Source organism: Phascolarctos cinereus, unplaced genomic scaffold (assembly GCF_003287225.1).
Source record: "Phascolarctos cinereus isolate Bilbo 61053 unplaced genomic scaffold, phaCin_HiC Scaffold_5;HRSCAF=322, whole genome shotgun sequence".
In the NCBI taxonomy this organism is placed as follows: domain Eukaryota; kingdom Metazoa; phylum Chordata; class Mammalia; order Diprotodontia; family Phascolarctidae; genus Phascolarctos; species Phascolarctos cinereus.
The window spans coordinates 83,897,678-83,916,489 of record NW_027555958.1 but is presented as its reverse complement, the minus strand read 5'-3'; the positions used below and the strand labels follow the sequence as shown (position 1 = coordinate 83,916,489).

The 18,812-nt window shown below is 35.7% G+C and overlaps 1 protein-coding gene across 11 annotated transcripts in view; it reads left to right on the top strand.

Annotated features, from left to right (window-relative positions):
• The window catches only part of CEP43 (centrosomal protein 43), a 67,514-nt gene extending 55,087 nt beyond the window's left edge, over window positions 1-12,427 (top strand). For 6 of the 11 annotated variants that reach the window (XM_020970393.2, XM_020970392.2, XM_020970391.2 and 3 more), the window contains one exon: window positions 12,176-12,427. In XM_020970393.2, coding sequence (XP_020826052.1) covers window positions 12,176-12,418 — 243 coding nt within the window. In that variant the 3' untranslated portion in view covers window positions 12,419-12,427. Of the gene's footprint in view, window positions 1-528; window positions 2,900-12,175 lie in introns of those variants that run through there. The other 5 variants (XM_020970399.2, XM_020970397.2, XM_020970400.2 and 2 more) reach the window with 2 other exon arrangements.
• Window positions 12,428-18,812: the final 6,385 nt, after the last annotated feature.

Sequence of the window (18,812 nt, the reverse complement as noted above, 5' to 3'; positions counted from 1 at the left end):
CAAAGTAGACACCTAATTTTTATTGACTGAATTGCCAGATAACTGCTTAGATCCCCTAATTCTAACATTGTTTGATCTTAAAAAATCATTGGTAGAGGTTTTAAAATGTCGATTTTCCTCAATTTTAATGAATTTCAGTAAAATTTAGAATATAGGAAGAAGTTCAGAGAGATATGCTTGTACTGAATGAAGTCTACAATAGATACAAATAAGGCCAATTAGCAATGATATTTTTTGGACCATTTTCTCATTTTGTTGGTCTTACTAAAATAACTCTTGGCCAAATTTTCTTAAAACTTTTCATTTGTAACTTATTTGAGATTCTGATCATTGTTTTAATCTCAGCTCGGCCTTAACCATGTAAACCTAATCCAAGTCTTCTAAGTCTCAAATTTTCTCATCTATCATATGGCTAATAGATTTGATGAGCTTTGTTAAATAAGTACTTTGTAAATGATAATTTTAGAATTTATTATCATAATAGTTATTTTAGAGAACTAATTGTTTTCTCTTTCTTTTTACAAAAAGCTTGAAGACCTCACACAAGACATTACTGTTTCTCAACTTAGTGATGTTGCAGATTACCTAGAAGACGTTGCATAGACATGAAAGAAGGAGGTATTCTAATAAAATGGACTAAGGACTCAAAACAGTTACATTTCTTTCAGACAATCACTTTGGAATGTCTGCTTCCTGTTTGTGCCTTGTGTTTCAAAAAGACTGGAGATAAAAAAAAAACTTATAATTTCACAGCATATACTAAATGAAATAGTACCAATTGGAACCTGTGTGGAGGATTTACTATTCTTCATTTAGTTAAAATATGCCTTTCACTGTGGAAGTTGGATTTGCTCAGCACTTGTCCATTGCAGGCAGTGGACACATGGAATTACCAGTGTTATGGAGAGTATAATAGAAGAAATCAACAAAACTATACCTTCACACAAAATTGTGTATGAATGAGTGTGTGTGGCATTATGATACTTTTCAAATATGGTTTTAGGCCTCAAAAGCAAGGACATCTGGAGTTAAGGCTTATCCACTCAATTATACTTTGTCATTGGTAAAGTCATTCTGAGATTAGTTAAGAGTTATGTGATAAATCTTTATTACTGAGATACATCAGTATAAGTTAGGTTTGGGATATCAGCTTTAACTTTATATTTCCTTCCTTTTGGAAGGTTCGTTAGACCATTAAGGTTATCTTAAATTACTCTTCTGTCTGCTAATTAATTTTATTTTATAGACATCTAATAAGTGGTTGAAGCTTTGAGTTCCTAGAGATGGACAGTATCACAGTCAAGTTACTGTTGATGAGCCATTGTCAGTGTGAGAATTTTTGATTTACAAACAGAAAAATGTTCACTACAGTTGCATTTTTTTAAAAAAAATTTGCCTTCTAAGATACCCAAACAAGCCTGAAACCACTAAACAGCTCTTCCTTTTTGCTTCAGACCTGTAAGTTGACATCTAAGTTTAAATCCAAATTGGAAAACAAAATTAGTGATGGCCTAAGACCACATGAATATTCAGTTTCAGACAGAAGCTTATACTGTGCATGTTTTCATTATAACTGTATAAAAACAGGGTCAATAATGGAAATGCTGACAGTTTTGTTTATACTGTCATGCATAAATGCTGCTATTTATAGGTCATTGACATTTGTAATACTAAAGTCTTTTAAATTGCACTTGAGCATTGTTAAAAATAATTGGGAATGATAAATACAGGTGAATGTAAGCAGCTATACATTTATGTTAAATTTTTATACTTTTTTATTTCAATTAAATTACAATTATTTTTTGTCACCTTAATAGAAGCAGCATGCTAAACCAAATACATTAATGTAATGACGAGAGGAGATAATACATAGTTTACATAAAGCCAACTGGTACTCTCACATTGGCTCAAATATTTTAAAGTAATAATTTGTTGAGTTTTTGGTATAAAAGGTGATAAATACGTACAGACTTTTCACTTGATGGTAATTATGATATTAAAATCTGGAATTGATTCTTTTTTGTTTACTGAAAATAAACCAAACAAGAATATGGCAGAATTAAAAGGGGAAAAAACCAAGGACCATTGATGATGTTCAGGTCTGCCCTAGATTTATAAAGCAGTATCTCAAGATAGTTAAGGCCGTTATATTTTTGTGTATTTGAATCATATCAAGAGGACCTTTAAATGGTAAACATCTTGTATGAAGAAACACTCTACTGCAAAAAACTGTCCAAATTACTTATTATAAAATACCTTTCATGCTTTGTGTAACATCCAGCAAACAATGTGAAATTTAAATGGCTGTTGTAAAGTGTAATGTTTTTGTTCTGCCCACTTGTGAATTGTATCAAATGTATTTTTTTAAATCCTGATTTAAGATAATGAGATTTCAATGAAATGTTTAAAACTTTGTTGCAAGATGTGACCTTTATAAAAATTATAAAACCAATTATAAATTGTTGAATTACTTAGTAGCATCTGAAATGTGGCATTTTCCTGCCTGTTAGAGAATCTGAATTTCAGATGGTATTTGGGAGAAAAATACCAAATATGAGATCATTTTAAGATGCTAGTACTATATGCATTTTTGAGTAACTTTTAGCAACTTAAAATTCAACTATAAGATAAGGCTATGGTGCTAGATGGAGTCATTCACCCCGTTCGAAATAGATTTACCTATCTAAATAAGGAGTAAGCTTTAAGGTTTAGAATGGTAGGCCAGAAGATTTTGAGTGTGAAGGGGTTTTTTTTAGACGCATGTATATGGAAATATCCCAGGTAGCATACTTTTTGGAATATATTTTTATGGAGTGAAACTAGTATTCTACAGTGGAAGTTTTCATATTTCAGGTCCTTCATTAACTGACAAAAAATAAAAGTGCTTTTTTCTTCTTTCCTTCATGTTCTCTCATCTTTATTCATTGCTGTTATGTCACTAATTGGGTATTTATAAGCATATCAAAAAGCTCGTTAGGCAGAAGTAGATAATGTATACAGTACATCTATCCTTTATATTAAACAATTTTGAAATAACTGCGTGAATTAAAGAATATATTTCACATATTTCTCCCATTTCCTGAACACTTACCACCTCAAAATTTCCAGATCCATTAGGCCTATCCTCATTCCTGATCAGATTCATGTAAAGCCAAACTAAAAACTAACTGTATTAGACAGAGTACGTCTCCATGCGTTCGTGGTAGCTGTTTATGTATGTGAGATTGTCCTACCATGCTGCCACACGTCATTTTACTTTAGGAAGAAAGAAAAAGAAATATTCTATCTCTTTTTTCTTTCTTGCATCTTTTGTGTAAAGCATTCTGCTGGGCCCTGGGTAGGATTGATGGAAATAGCAGTGTTGTGCTTATTTTGTATGTTCGTATGCTTTCATCATGTGATCCTAGATTGAAAGCTAGAAAGGGACCATAGAAGTCCCATTTTACATTTGAGGAAACTGGGTCAAAAAAAAAGTGACTTGAGTTTCTAGCTCAGATCCTCTGTCCCCAGCATGTTTTCCTCTATACCCTGTTGTCTGCCATACCGATACACCTTCCCTTCATCTTCTCACTCCATTCTGTTTTTCTTTCTTCTAGTACTGTAGTTTTCATGTGGAAGGATTTTAAGCATTGTCCTTACCACTTCCCGGTCATGGCTTCCATCTTACCTTTGGTAAAGCTATTAACTGGATTTGTTACTCCTGAGACAAGTCCTAGGGCAAGCTGATGTTAGTCATTCATCATCAAGCTGTGTGCCCCATGTTGTCTTTGGATGTCTGAGGATCTAATAAAGGCTAATGCCAGCAAGAATGGCAGAGAGAACATTGCTATTGCCTGGGAAAGAGCAAGGAGGCTCAAAGGCCTTGATTGCCAATAGTCAAGAGTCAGATATTACTAGTACCTTTATCCTTTCCAGGGAGTGGCAACATGTCATTGTTAGCCGTGACAGTGTTCTTAGATGCTCTGTTTCTTTTTCTTTGCCACCACCATCAGCAATAAGAGCACTACACTGGGACTGTGATAAGATCTCCCCCCGCTCCGTGTTTTGGTTTTCTTAGGAGCAAAAAGGAATCCGCATGAGAGACATTGGTGATGGGCTGGGAGATGATGAGAAGAAGAATTTCTTTGAAGCCACAACCTCAGGGGCTGGAGCATTTGGGAGAAAAGAAGACAGACTGAATAAGGTGCCCATGTGCACAAAGATAACCTATACAAAAGATGTAACTCTGGTAGGTACCCCGCCTGGCTGCAGCTAAAACGGCCTTTGCCAGTTGGTAAGCTTTTCTTATCCTACTTGGGCTTTGGCACATGTCCAGCCTTTCTTTCTGCCATCTATATGTTGTGCTTGACCTATACTATTTTCATTTGCAGATGCTAGTGTTTTAAGGTATTTTTCATATGTAAATGACCAAATATTTGCATTATATGAGACAATTTTACCTGCAAATGATAGTTTTTAAATGTCCTTTGTATTCTCTAGTAATTTACTTTTCCAGATACATTGCCATTTCATAGGATTTAAATCTGTAAGAGAACTTAAGAGGTCATCTGCTCTGATAGAAGAGGCAACTGGTGGTGTAGTGTGTAGGGCACTGTACCAGGAGTCAGCAAGACTTGAGTTCAAATCTGGCCTCAGACACTTTAGTAGGACCCTGGGCAAGTAACTCAATCTCTGTGTGCCTCAGTTTCCTCATCTCTAAAATGGAGATAATAGCGCTTACACCCACCTCCCACCAGGGTTGTGAAGATCAAATGAGGTAACATTTGTAAAAAGCACTTAGCACAATGCCTGGAACATAGTAAGCGCCTTATGCTTATTTCCTTTATTTTACGGATGAGGAAACAGGCCCACAAAGGTCACAGAATTTGAGAGGTAGAAAGGGCTTCGCTGGCTAGAGATGTATTTGTCCTATATACAAAGGAATCCCCACCATGACATACCTGACAAGGGGTCATCCAGCCTCTTTCCTTTTTTTTTAAAATATTTTATTTTTTTCCCCCAATTACATGTAAAAAACAATTTTCAACACTTGTTTTTTGAAATTTTGAGTTCCAAATTCACTCCCTCCCTCATCTCCCCCATCCCAGAGATAGGTAAGCAATCTGATATGGGTTATACATGTGCAATCAGGTAAAATATATTTCCACATTACTCATTGTGTGGAAGAAACCTCAGACAAAAAAAGAGTGAAAAGTAGTATGCTTTGGTCTGCATTTAGACTCATTTTCTTTGGAGATAGATAGCATTTTTCCTTATGAGTCCTTTAGAATTCTCTTGGATCATTGTATTGCTGAGAATAGCTAAGTCATTCACAGTTGATCATTGTACAATATTGCTGTTACTGTGTACAACGTTCTATTTCTACTTATTTCACTTTGCATCAGTTCATATAAGTCTTTGCAGGTTTTTCTGAAGCATCCTGCTTGTCATTTCTTATAGCATAATAGTATTCTATTACAATCATGTATCACAACCTGTTCAGCCATTCCCCACTTTGATGGGCATCTCCTCAATTTCCAATTCTCTGCCACCACAAAAAGAATTGCTATAAATATTTTTGTATAAATAGACCCTTTCCCCCCCTTTTTTTTATTCCTTTGGGATGCAGACCTAGTAGTGGTACAGCTGGGTCAAAGGGTATACCCAGTTTTATAGCCCTTTGGGCATAGTTCCAAATTGCTCTCTATAGAGCAGACCTGTGTGCCAAAGGATTTCGGGTGGCCCACGAAAAATGTAGAGGATATTTCCTCTACATTTTTTGCGGTGCTGCCCAAAATCTATTGACAGGCTTCAGGTTGTGCAGGCCTGCTCTATGAAATGGTTGGATCCGTTCACAACTCCACCGACAGTGTAGTAGTATCCTGATTTTCCCACATCTTCTCTAGCATTTATCATTTTTTTTCTGTCATGTTAGCCAATCTGGTAGGAGTTGTGAAGTTTTAATTTGCATTTCTCTAATCGATATGGTTTAAAGCATTTTTTCATATGACTATTGATAGCTTTGATTTCTTTTTCTAACAGCTGCTGTTTATGTCCTTTGACCATTTATCAATTGGGGAATGACTTGTATTGTTAAATTTGGCTCAGTTCCCTATGTATTTGAGAAATGAGGCCTTTGTCAGAGAAACTTTCTGTAAATTTTGTTTTTCTATTTCCTGTTTTCCTTTTAATCTTGCTTGCATTGGTTTTGTTTGTGCAAAACCTTTTAAATTTCATGTAATCAAAATTATTCTTTTTACTTTCCATGATCCTCTCTATTTCTTGTTTGGTCATAAACTCTTATCTATAGGTCTGACAGGTAAATTTTTCATTGCTCCCCTGATTTACCTATGGTATCACCCTTTAAGTCTAAATCAGGTACCCATTTTGACCATATTTTGGTATACAGTGTGGGATGTTTCTACCAAACTGCTTTCCAGTTTTCACAGCAATTTTTGTCATATGGTGAGTTCTTGTCCCAACAGCTTGGATCTTTGGGTTTCTTGCACACTAAATTCCTATGGTCATTTACTACTGTGTATTGTGTACCTAATCTATTGGCATTGATCCACCTCTCCATTTCTTAGCTAGTACCAGCTTGTTTCAGTGATTATCACTTTATGATGTAGTTTGAAATGTGGTACTGCAAGGCCATCTTCCTTTACATTTTTTTCCGTTGATTTCCTTGATCTTTTGTTCTTCCAGATGAATTTTATTATTTTTTTTTTATCTTCTATAAAACAAGTCTTTAGTAGTTTGGTATAGCATTGAATAAGTAAATTAATTTAGGCAGAATTATTTTTATTGTATTGGCTTGGTCTACCCATGAGCTGTGAATATTTCTCCATTTCTGTTTAGATCTGTCTTTATTTGTGTGAAAAGTGTTTTGTAATTGTGTTCGTATAGTTCCTGGGTTTGTCTAGGCAGGAAGACTTTCAGGTATTTAATACTGTCTGCCATTATTTTAAATGGAATTCTATTTCTGTCTCTTCCTGCTGGGTTTTGTTGGTAATTTATAGAAATGCTGGTGATTTATGTAGGTTTATTTTGTATCCTGAAAGTTTGCTAAAGTTATTAATCATTTCAACTAGTTTTTGGTTGATTCTTTAAGGTACTCTAAGTATATATCATCATATCACTTGCAAACAGTAATAATTTTGTTTCTTTACCTATTTTTATTCCTTTAATTTCTTTTTTGTGTCTTATTGCTATAGGTAGCCTTTATAATACAATATTGAATAATATTGGTAATAATAGTTATCATTGCTTCACCTCTCATTGTGTTGGAAAGGTTTCTGTCTAGTTCATCCCCTTCACATATAATGCTTCTGTAGGTTTTAGATAGATATTGCTTACCTTTTAAGAAAAGCTCCATTCCTGTTCTAAGATTTTAAAATTGGAAATGGGTATTCTATTTTGTCAAAAGCTTTTTCTGTATCTATTGATGTAATCATAATTTTTGTTATTTTTGCATTTATATGGCCAGTTGTATTTAAGTTTTCCTGATTTTGAACCAGTTCTGCATTCCACCTCTTCACTGTGTATGACAATCATGATGTAGTCTCCTTAATAGTTTACTTACTGTATTAAAAAATCTTGCATTAATATTTATTAGGAAAATTGGCCTGTAGTTTTCTTTCTCTGTTTTTGCTCTGGTGGGCTTAAGTATCAAAATCATATTTGTGTTCTTTATAATTTCTCAAAATATGACATGTAAGACCCCCCCCCCCTTTTTGGTAATGACTTTCAGGTAGTCTAGTAATTCTTAAATTATCTTTTCTCAATTTGTTTTCCAAGTTAGTTTTTCTTTTTGAGCTTTTTTGCATTTTTCCTCTTATTTTTTCATTCTTTTGACTCTGTTTTATTGTTTCTTGATGTCTTATGGACTCATTAGGTTCTACTTAGCCAGTTATAATTTTTAAGGAATTATTTTCGTAAGTGAGCTTTTGTACCTAGTTTTCATTTGGCCAATTCTGATTTTTAAGAAATTTTTCCTTCAGTGGATTTTTGTGCCTCTTTTACCATTTGGTCTATTATTCTATTTTTTAAGGTGTTATTTTCTTCAGTGTTATGTGTGTGTGTGAGCCTTCTTTACCTGCTTTATTTTTGTGCCTCTGTTTTTATAATATTTTGCATTGTTCTTATTTCTTTTCCCAATTTTTCCTCTACTACTCTGATTTAAAATAATATTTTATAGTTGCTCTTTTTTAAAATCACTTTCTTTAGCTTTTCCAGGAATTCTTGTTGGGCTTATGTCCAATCTTTTTTTTTCTTTGAGGCTTTGCTTTCAAATATTTTCCACATTGTTATCATCTTCCGGGTTTGTCCCTTGATCTTCCCTGTGAACATAGTGGCTTTGTTATGGGCAGGTTCTTTTTTGTTGTTTCCTCATTTTCCAGCCTATTTCTTCACTTTGAACTTTATGTTAGAATTGGGCTCTGCTCACCTTGGAAGGAGGCTATGGGGTGCTGTCCAAAGCTTCAAGTTTATCCTGCTGCTATTTTCATAGCTGATTCTGGGGGATCTTTTAAGTTTTCACTGCTTCCAGCGGGGTGTGAACCAGGAAAAGTAGTCACTATTCTCCTAGTTTGCACTCTGGACCCAGGAAAGGCCCTTTCCCTTGCTATTGCAAAATACTCCTCTCTGCCCTGGGAATTGCAACCTGTAACTGGGTAATTGGGAGCTCAGTTGCCAGTGTCCAGTCCAGCTCATGGTGCTAGCACAGGGATCCCCTGTAATTTCTTTCTGACTAATTGTTCAGTTCCTTTACTGTCTTTAGACTCAAAGCTCCTAAAACTGGTGATTCTATTGCTACAATGGCCTTCAGGGCCCACAGCTGGTGTTGCCCCTGCACTGTGCTCTGGGATAGCCCTCACCTCAGTGTGACAGACCTCTCCTTCTGACTTCCTCAGTTGTCTTGGCCTGGAAAAATGTCTCCTTCCCACCTTTTGTTTGCTGTGCTGCTCCAGAATTTGATTTGACAGGTTATTTTAAAGTTGTTTGGAGGGGAATACTGAGAGAGTACAACTGTAATATTACTCACTGTACTACTTCTTGGCTTTGTCTCCCATTTCATATGTCTTCATTCAAGTCATGTTTAGTATTTATAATTGTTACCTTCACTTTTGATTTTTGATATGAGGTTGTTCTTATCATTTATGTTAAAGTTATTGGCTTTGTTTTTTGGCTCTGCTTATCCAGCTCTGCATCAGTTCCTTTAGCTCTTACCATACTTTTCCATATTCATCATATACATAATTTCTTACACCACTATTCCATTACATTAACGTACCACAGTTTGTTTAGTCATTCCCTAGCTGATGGGTATCTACTTTGTTTTCAGTTATTTGCTATCACAAAGTAGTGCTGCTATAAATATTTTAGTGTATATGAAGACTTTCTTCTCATTAATAGTTTCATTGGAGTTCAGTCCACTGTGCTAGAAATTGGTTCCTCTTTAACTCCCCCTCCCTCCCACCCAAAAAAGCCCCCTAAGTCCTCTGGGTAATGAAGCCAGTCTCTACTTTTTCAGCAACAAAGCTTAGTAAGGACTCTGGCAGCTCTGTTGTTGCCATTAGTATCATGTGATCAGTCTCATGCTTGACTTGTGCTGTTGGATTGGACTGTGCCTTCTTAGCATTTCGGGAACATAAAGTTTTAACAGATCTTTTCCCTGTGTAGGTCCTCAATCAGGACCCATGTATGACTGCCCATTAGAGAAATTTCAGACATTCTAGGTCAGTGTGTCCAGAGTTATTCAGAGGGCTATGGGCTGGCTTTGTGTTTGGGTAGACCATAAAATTATTTTATGTATTCTAGGCCTAGAGGGTATCATTGGTCTAGAGAGAAACTGAGTTTTTAGGAATGTGGAAAGCACATCTGGTATTAGAGATGCTATAGGTCTTAGGAGAGAAGAGAGACTTAGATATTGTTGTTCAGCATAGGATTTCTCTGTCTCTTGCCAAACATGTTTGTAATTGTGAGGAGCAATGCTTGCAGTTCCTTGAAAGGGCATTTAGGGGCATTGGGAAATAGTAAAGACCTGGTATATTTTGCTTTAAAGAGGCTCGTTAATAGCATAGTTACTATGAACATGGCAGTGGTTATGATTCTGTATTTCAGGTGTGCACTGGACATGAGAACAACAAAATGAGTAGAAGAGGTTATTGTGGAGTGTGAGCCATGATAGTATGTTTGAGAATGATCTGCAGGTAAAAGACCAAGTCAATATAAAGCCTGGACTCCACAGCTTGATGTAAAGCATCTTCTCCTGTATGAATAGCATGGTGTGTGGGTGGGTGGGTGTGTGTGTGGGGTGTGTGTGTGTGTGTGTGTGTGTGTGTATATATATATATATATATGAAGTAGGGCTTGTGGCTCAGTGGCTAGTGTCCCCCATACAATGTAAACCACTATGGAACAAGCAGTGATAAAAGCTGAAAGATCACTATCTAGTATACCTTATTTGAATCGCAGGCCTCTGAACTTTCTTTCTAGTTTTTGTTTTAGAAGGAGAAATTTCAGGAGGCATCCTAGCAACAAAACGTCAGTGTAGATAAGAGACAACTTGGTCCACTTCAGGCCCATTATTCTTATCAGTAGGCTTCAGAGTTACACCCTTCCTGTGGCTACTTCCCACACTTTGCTAAAGACAAAATATCAGATAAAGCAGTATCACTGAAGCCATTTGTGGTCACATGGATGTTGAGTTCCATGTTCTCCCACTGTCAAAACCAAGTCAAATCAACAAGCATTTTAAAGCATCTGTGTGCCAGGCTCTGCAAAGCACTGAGATTACAAAGAAAAACAAAAATTACAAAGAAATCACAAAGAAAAAAAGGTCTCTGCTGTCAAGGAGCTCACAGTCTATGGGGAAGACAACATGTACACAATTAAGTACAGACAAGACAGAATAAATTGGAGATAATCTTAGAGGAAAGGCACCAACATTCAAAGGGATCAAGAAAGGCATCTTGCAGAAGGTAGGATTTTTGCTGAGACTTGAAGGAAGTCAGGAAAACCAGTAGAAAGAAAATAAGGAAGCAAAGCTTTCCAGGCTTGAGGGACAGCCAGTGAAAAATGCTTGGATTTGGGAAATGGAGTATCTTTTATGTGGAGTAGCAAAGATCCTGGTGTTCCTGGGTGTAACAGTATGTAGAGGGGAAAAAGGTATAAGAAAACTGGAAAGACAGAGTCCAGGATTTGAAGAACTTTAAAAGCTAAATGAGATTTTGTATTTGATCCTAGAAGTAAATTGGAGCCAGCAGAGGGGAGGGTAGTAACATGTTGAGACCTGTGCTTTAGGAAAATCACTATGCTATATGATTAGAGGATGGATTGGACTAGAGAGACCCCCACTTAAGGCAGGGTGACCAGACTAAAGGCTGTGCAATTGTTCAGGCATGAGGTGATGATGGCATCCTGCACCAAGGAAGTGCCAATATCAGGGTAGAGAAGTGGCTATCATGTGAGTTGTATTAAGAAGGTAGAAACCACAGGACTTGGCAACTGATTGGGTATAGGTATGTGAGCTTGGCTTTAGGTCTTTGTAGGCCACTAAGTAATTTTGTGTGTGTTCCAGACCTGTCATGATCACTGACAATGAAAATTTTTCATTCTCTATGAATTTCTGGAGCAAACTCCTGTAACATCTAGCAAATCTTTGGTATGTCACTGAAACAGATAAGGAGGTAATGGCTTCTGCATGAGATATATTTTGTACATACTTCACATACTCTGAGAATGGGTCAGAAGAGACCAACAGCACCTTTATAACATCAGATGTAAAGATCTCCCTTTTCTTCATTCTTCTGGCTTAGTGGAAAAACTTCCTCATAGGATTCCCCCTGGGGCTTTTTGGAGTTGAATCTAATTCACCGAAGATTTAAAAAGTTTTTTATCATAGTTTTTTAAAAGTTTATGTTACTAGTTTTAAATTTTTTATTTCAAATATAGGAGGGATGAGGTTTTTTAAGTTTTCCTCTATAAAAGTTCAGCTGTTTTATTTTTTTGGAGCTGTTGTTATGTCACATATGTTGGTTTCTTAATCTAGAGCCAATAGCAAATTGTAGCTTTGAGACTTCACTAAAGAACCAGTTAGACCATGTTTAGAGAGCTTGATTTTTAAGGCCAGAAATTGATAATTATAATTTTACTCTCAAATACTCAAGTGGATTTTTTTATCTCATTGATTCAGGAATTCCTTCCAGTGATGCAGATTACAACCCAACTATGCCTGGCCAACCTGTGTGACTCTCTTCTGTGCCCTCCCAAAAGTTCACCACAAGGGGTTGACCCAACATGCTGCTGGAAGCCTTTCTCACTTTTTCCCAACATTAAGGTAGTACCAGTTGGAGAACTCTGGCTGTCCATGGATCAACCCTTATTCCCACCATGTGCCTTACCCATCTTCTCTTTTGGTCATAAAATACCTTGTTGACATCCTTTACTTCTTCTTGTTCTTCTTTAGAATTCTTCATTGGTTGTATGTTGCAGCCTGTTCACTCACTATACATGTTACCCTTACCCTCTTTATCATCAGTCATCAAACATTTATTAAACACTTAGTATGTGCCACTAGGAACTGTACTAAGTACTAGGGATAAAAAGGGAAAAACATCCCTGACCGTGAGAGTTTCTAATAGGGGACAGAATATGCAAAAAAACTTTATACATACCCGATAGATGCAGTGTAAATGGGAGATAATCTCAGAAGCAAGGCAGTACTGGGTAGAGAGGTAGAAAGGCCTCTTATGGAATGTAGGATTTGAACTCATTTTTGACAGAAGCCAGGAGGCAAAGATGAGGGTGGAAAACATTCCAGGCATGGAGCATAGCCAGTAAAAATTTAAGTAGTCAGGAGGTAGAGTCTTGAGGAACAGGAAGAGGGCACTAGGGAGGGAGAGATTGAGGATGGTGAACTGTGAATTGTCCAGCATGGGAAGGAAACCACACTCAAAGGGAAAAGAGAAGTTGAGTGACAGAGGATTAAGAGAAGAAAAAAAAAGACTGAAAAAATTTTACTTAAAGGCTTTGAGCATAAGGAGAAAAACCATATAAATCATCAGCATTTTTATATACTATCAAAAAAAAAACCAACAGAGAGAAATTCCGTTTAAAATAACTGTAAACAAAATACTTGGGAGTCTACCTGCCAAGATAAACCCAGGATTTACATGAACACAATTACAAAACACTTTTCACACAAAGATGTAAACAATTTGAGAAATACTGTTTGTGGGTGTGTGGAGCCGATGTAATAAAAATGGTAGTGCTACCTAAATTAATTTTGTTATTCATTGCCATCCATACCAATCAAACTTGGGGAGGGAAATGGCAAACCACTCCAGTATCTTTGCCAAGAAAACCCCCCAGATTCACCAAGAATCAGACACAACTGAAGTGACTTAACAATCAGTCAAACTTCCATAGAATTATTTTGGGGAGCTAGATAAAATGGTAACAGAATTCATCTGGAAAGAATAAAAGGTCAAGAATGTCAAGGGAATAGACTGAAGGAAAAAGCAAAAGGAGGCTGCCAGATTCCAAGCTATTAAGAAGTGATAATTGTAAAAACAGTCTGGTACTGCAAAGGAATAGAATGGTAGATGACTGGAATAGATTAGGTGCGCAATACACAGTAGTACAAGACCATAGCAACTGAGTGTTTGATAAACCCAAAGATCAAAGCTTTCAGGGTAAGAACTCAACATTTGACAAAAATTGTTGGGAAAACTGGAAAGCAATTTAGCAGAAACTAGACATAGATCAATGTCCCATGCCACATACTGATAGGTCAAAATGGATAAAATGTTTAGACATAAAGGATGATATAAGTAAATCAGGGGAGCATGGAAAAGTGTACCTGTCAGATCTATAGACAAAGTTTATGACCGAATGAGATGGGGATTATGAGTAAAATAATTTTGATGACATGAAATGTAAAGACTTTTTCACAAACAAAACTAATGCAGCCAAATGAGAAAGAAAATGGGAAACTGGCCAAGATTTTTGCAGCAAGTTTCATAAAAGCCTCATTTCTCAAAATATATAGGGAACTGAGCCAAATTTATAAAAATAAGGGCCATTTTCCAGTGGATAATTGGATAAAAGAATGTGAACAGGCAGTTTTCAGAAGACATCAAAGCTATAATCACATGTAAAAATACTCAATCACTATTGATTAGAGAAATGCAAATTAAAACAACTCTGAGGTACTGCCTCACAACCTATCAGATTGGCTAACATGACAGAAAAGGAAAATTACAAATGCTAGAGGGAATCTGTAGTCCAGTCATTCTGGAGAACAATTTGAAATTGTGCCTGATGGACTCTAAAACTGCATACCCTTTGATCCAGCAATACTGCTAATAAATCTGTGTTCCAAAGAGATCAAAGGAAAGGGGAAAGGATTTATTTATACAAAAATATTTGTAGCAGCTACAAATTGTAGTGACAAAAAAATTGGAAAATGAGGAGATGCCTTTCAGTTGGGGAATAGCTGAAGTAATATGATTGTGGTGGAATGCTAATGTGCTATAAGAAATGAAGAGCAGAGTGATTTCAGAAAAACCTGGAAAGACATACAAACTATGCAAAGTGAAGTGAGCAGAACCAGGAAAACATTTATTTGTTGGTTCTACCACTCCAGAATTCATTTTGAGGCATTATTTTAAAATGGTTTGGAGGGGAGTTTGGGAGAGTCAGGTGAGATCTTGCCTTTGCTTTGCCATCTTGGCCTCACCCCTTCTTTTACTTTGTACGTTGAAATGATTGTGCTTGTTGACAATTCATAATAAAAATGGAAATAAAGAGAACAAGAAAGGGTGAAGAGAGTAAACATAATAATCCATAGTAAAATATAATGGAGATAAAAAAGAAGCATAATCTTAATTGTGAATGCAGAATTGAACTCACCTGTAAAACAGAGGGTAGCAGAATGGATCAGAAAGCAAAACCCAGCAATATGTTCTCTACAAGAAACACACTTAAAACATGAGGTTCACATAATTTATTTTTTCTTTAAATAGTATTACAACTACATATCAAGAAAATTTTTAGTGTTCATTTTTATGAGTTCCAAATTTTTCTCCCTCCCCTGTTCTGAAAATGGTAGGCAGTTTGATGTAGTTTATACATAGCTATCATGTATTTTCATGCATATTCATCACAGTTGTGGAAAAAGAAATGGATTCATAGAATTTGAAATGGGATAGAGTCTATAATAGTTCATTTGTATTTAAAAAGAAAAGTGACATTCATGATTTCAGACAAAGCAATAATGACAATATGCACGGTTAATGGATAAACAAGAATGCTACAAGATTAGATAGCACCCTGAGGCGTAACATCTGAGTACTTAAAGAAGTTCATTTAAAAAAGGGGAACTATCTAGTAAAACAATCTTTGTTTTGGATATCAACATGCCTCTTTCAAACATTGACAAAACCAATGGAAAGAATTCTGTTAAGACCTAAATGTCTTTTTTTTTTTTTTAAAGAGACTAAGTCTCCTCATCTCTTCCAGGCTCAAATGACAGGGGCTAGTCACTGGCCTGATTCCACCACCCATCAGCATGTAAACTTTTCCTGTCTAGGCCAATTTGCCCTTTCTTAGGCAACTTAGTAGCCCCCTGCTTCCAGGAACTTATGGCATTGATGCCAGACTGCTTACCCTACTGCAGCTGAGAACTCCTGAGCTCAAGAGATCTTCCAGCCTCAGCCTTCCCAATAGCAAGGATTGAAGGTGTATGCCATACTATATGTCTATTCATCAAATAAGCTTTTAGAAAAAATAAATACAATAGCCCTGGGGATGTGAATTAAACTTGTGAACCTGTTTCTTAGCTCTTCATCCTAAAAAATTGTACAAAATAAGGTGGGGGAGACCATTTGGAATTATTTAATACAGTGATAAATAGCTTTACATATTGCAGCAACCTCTGGGAGTATAATTGTTTTACATCAGAGTATAAAACTGATGTTTATATTGATAATTTTAAGTCTAATATTAAGGCAGGGAATTATGTAATACATTTTCAGAAGATTGATATGAAAAATTGGCAGACATTTTGTTTTAATAAAGGTAACTTCATAAGGCTGGAATTTTTGGTTATATTATCTTATTACCTAATGATGTATGTTCCTTCATGTGTGTTAAATACTGAGGGATCTGAGTAATAGAGTTGGTTGAGATTAATCAGGGAAGGCTTGATGGATTAGACAATCTTTATAGGGACATGGGTGGGCATATAAGAGGAGAGTGATAAGTAGGGCATCAGGCAAGAGCAATAAAGTCATTTAGTGGAGTGAAGGTCAGGAAGCAGATTTGTACAAGGCAGGATTGTTGTTAGAAAATAGGGAAGGTACACAGGCAGTGAAGGACATTGAAACAGGTTTAGAATTTGGTGTAATGAGTAGTAGGGAGTAACTGAGGACAGATGTGCGATGTGTTCAATACTGGAAAAAGTTTAAAGTTAATGTGTACTGTTCCCTGAGGTTAACCTCAACCAATAGGAATTTTTCTCCAAGAGCAATATTAGATAAACTTCACCTACTACAACCAAACTGCCACCAGATTTAACATTTGAAATATATTCACAAATCAAAAGAAAACGTGATCCCTAGGTATTTTAGTGTGTTTAAAAATAGAACATTTTTTGGGAACATCAACCTCATCCTTAACTCAATAGCTCCCATTTTATAAAATGCAAGTTGAAAATTAGAGTTCCACGTGGTAAATTTTAACGACCAAGCTTGGTCCCTAAGAAGAGATATGAAAATGTACCCTCTCTTTTTTGCGGAGGTTGGTACACATCTTTAGGAGAATAACATGGTATCCTGTCATTGATCAAACCAGACCAAACTAAAGGTCTATATAAAGGACAACAACCTTTCAGAAGTTGTATGTCAAGGCTCCAATCTATGTGTTCTTAATCTATGAAAGTTCCTGCTGGTGCAGATGAAACGTTGCACCCTGGAGACTTACTTGAAGTAACATAGTGACATCATTGGTATGATGTCAAATATGATGTCAAACTTGGTTGATAGTTTTGCTAGAGTAGTTTTTTTTACCCTCTTATTTGTATAAGGGTTGATTCTGTGGTTGAGGGAGAAGGGAAGGATACTTTGAAAGATGAAGGTAATATAAAACCAAAAATCAGTAATATGTGTTTCTATATGTGCATGCACACAGATATGCTATATACATGTATGTCTGTAGATCTATAGATATAGATCTATTGATCTGTCCATAAAATACCATGACAAATTAGATGGCTGTTGATTGGGAAATGGTTAAACAAATTGTGGTATATGAATGCACTGGAATATTATAGCTCTGTGCTGTTAGAAATAAATAGGATGAATACGGAGAAGCATGGAAAGATTTATGTGAACTGATGCAGAACAAAGAGAAAATGATATATACAATAATTACAACAATGTAAAAGGAAATCAGTTATCACCAGACAAAAGTGAATATTACAAAATGAAATTACAAAGAATAATCATGTCCCCCAAAGAAAAGATATGAAAAGACACCTCTCATTTGCAAAAGTGGGAGGCCTATAGGTATATATTATATATATATTTTCAGACTTATTAAATATATTGATCAGTTTTATTGATTTTTAAAATCTTCTTTTTCTTGCTTATTTTTTCCTTTAAAAATATTCTTTGTTTTATAGGATGGCTTTCTTAGAGGAGGGAGGTGGGATTAAAGAAGAAATTTAGGCAAAGTAAAATTAAATATATCAAAATTTTAAAATTAAATTTAAATTATAAATTAGTACAAATGTTTTTATTTTAAAAAGAATACCATGATTTAGTATAAAATTGCATATCACTAAAAGGTTTTAAAAGAGGCATTAAAATGTCAACATAATCAAATATTATTTTCCTATACTATTCTCATTAACTCTGAGCACTTTCATTACCAAAACAACATTGATCAAAACATTCATAATATATTTCACTTGTTTTCTCTGCCTTACAAAATCTTACTTTCAGAATAAAAGGTAGCCAAGGGGAATACTGGATATCTTGGAGTCAGGAAGATTTAAGTTCAAATCCAGCCTAAGACATTTACTAGTTGTGTGTCCCTAGGGGAGTCATTTAACCTCAGTTTGCCTTAGTTTCTTTATTTGTAAAATGGGGGTAATAATAGCATCTACTTCAAAGGATCGTTGTGAAAATCAAATAAAATAATAATTGTAAAATACTTAGCACAATGCCTAACACATAGTAAGCTCTATATAAGCATTAGCTATTGTTATTAGCTAGCTAAAAGGTAAATTTTATTTACCTCCAGGCTTACTACGTTAGGCCAATTCATAGACAAATATCTAATCCTTATGGTTATCCAGTCCAGATTCTCTAAATTATAGCAAAGGACATTAAGTAATAAAATCACATCTTTAGGAGAATAACATGGTATCCTGTCATCCATCAAACCAGGCCAAACTAAAGGTCTATCTTAAGGACAACAACCTTTCAGAAGTTGTATGTCAAGGTTCCAATCTATGTGTTCTTAATGTAGGTGCAGGTGAAACATTGCACCCTGGAGACTTCCTTGAAGTTTGCTGACACTATCCAAGTATGGCCAGGGGATATTTCCAGACCATGGAGAAGAAAGCATTCAGAAGACCACTCAGGAAGGACAATGTTGCTAAAGAGGAGGCAGCTTAATGTTTCCATATTAACTGGAGTGGGTTGGGGCTGATGAAATTTCAGTCAAATTGAACTTACATTTTAAAGGATAAAAGGAAGGAAGGGAAGCAGGAAGGAAGACAGGAAGCAAGCAAGCACTGAAGCACAGTTTTATTTAATAAATAT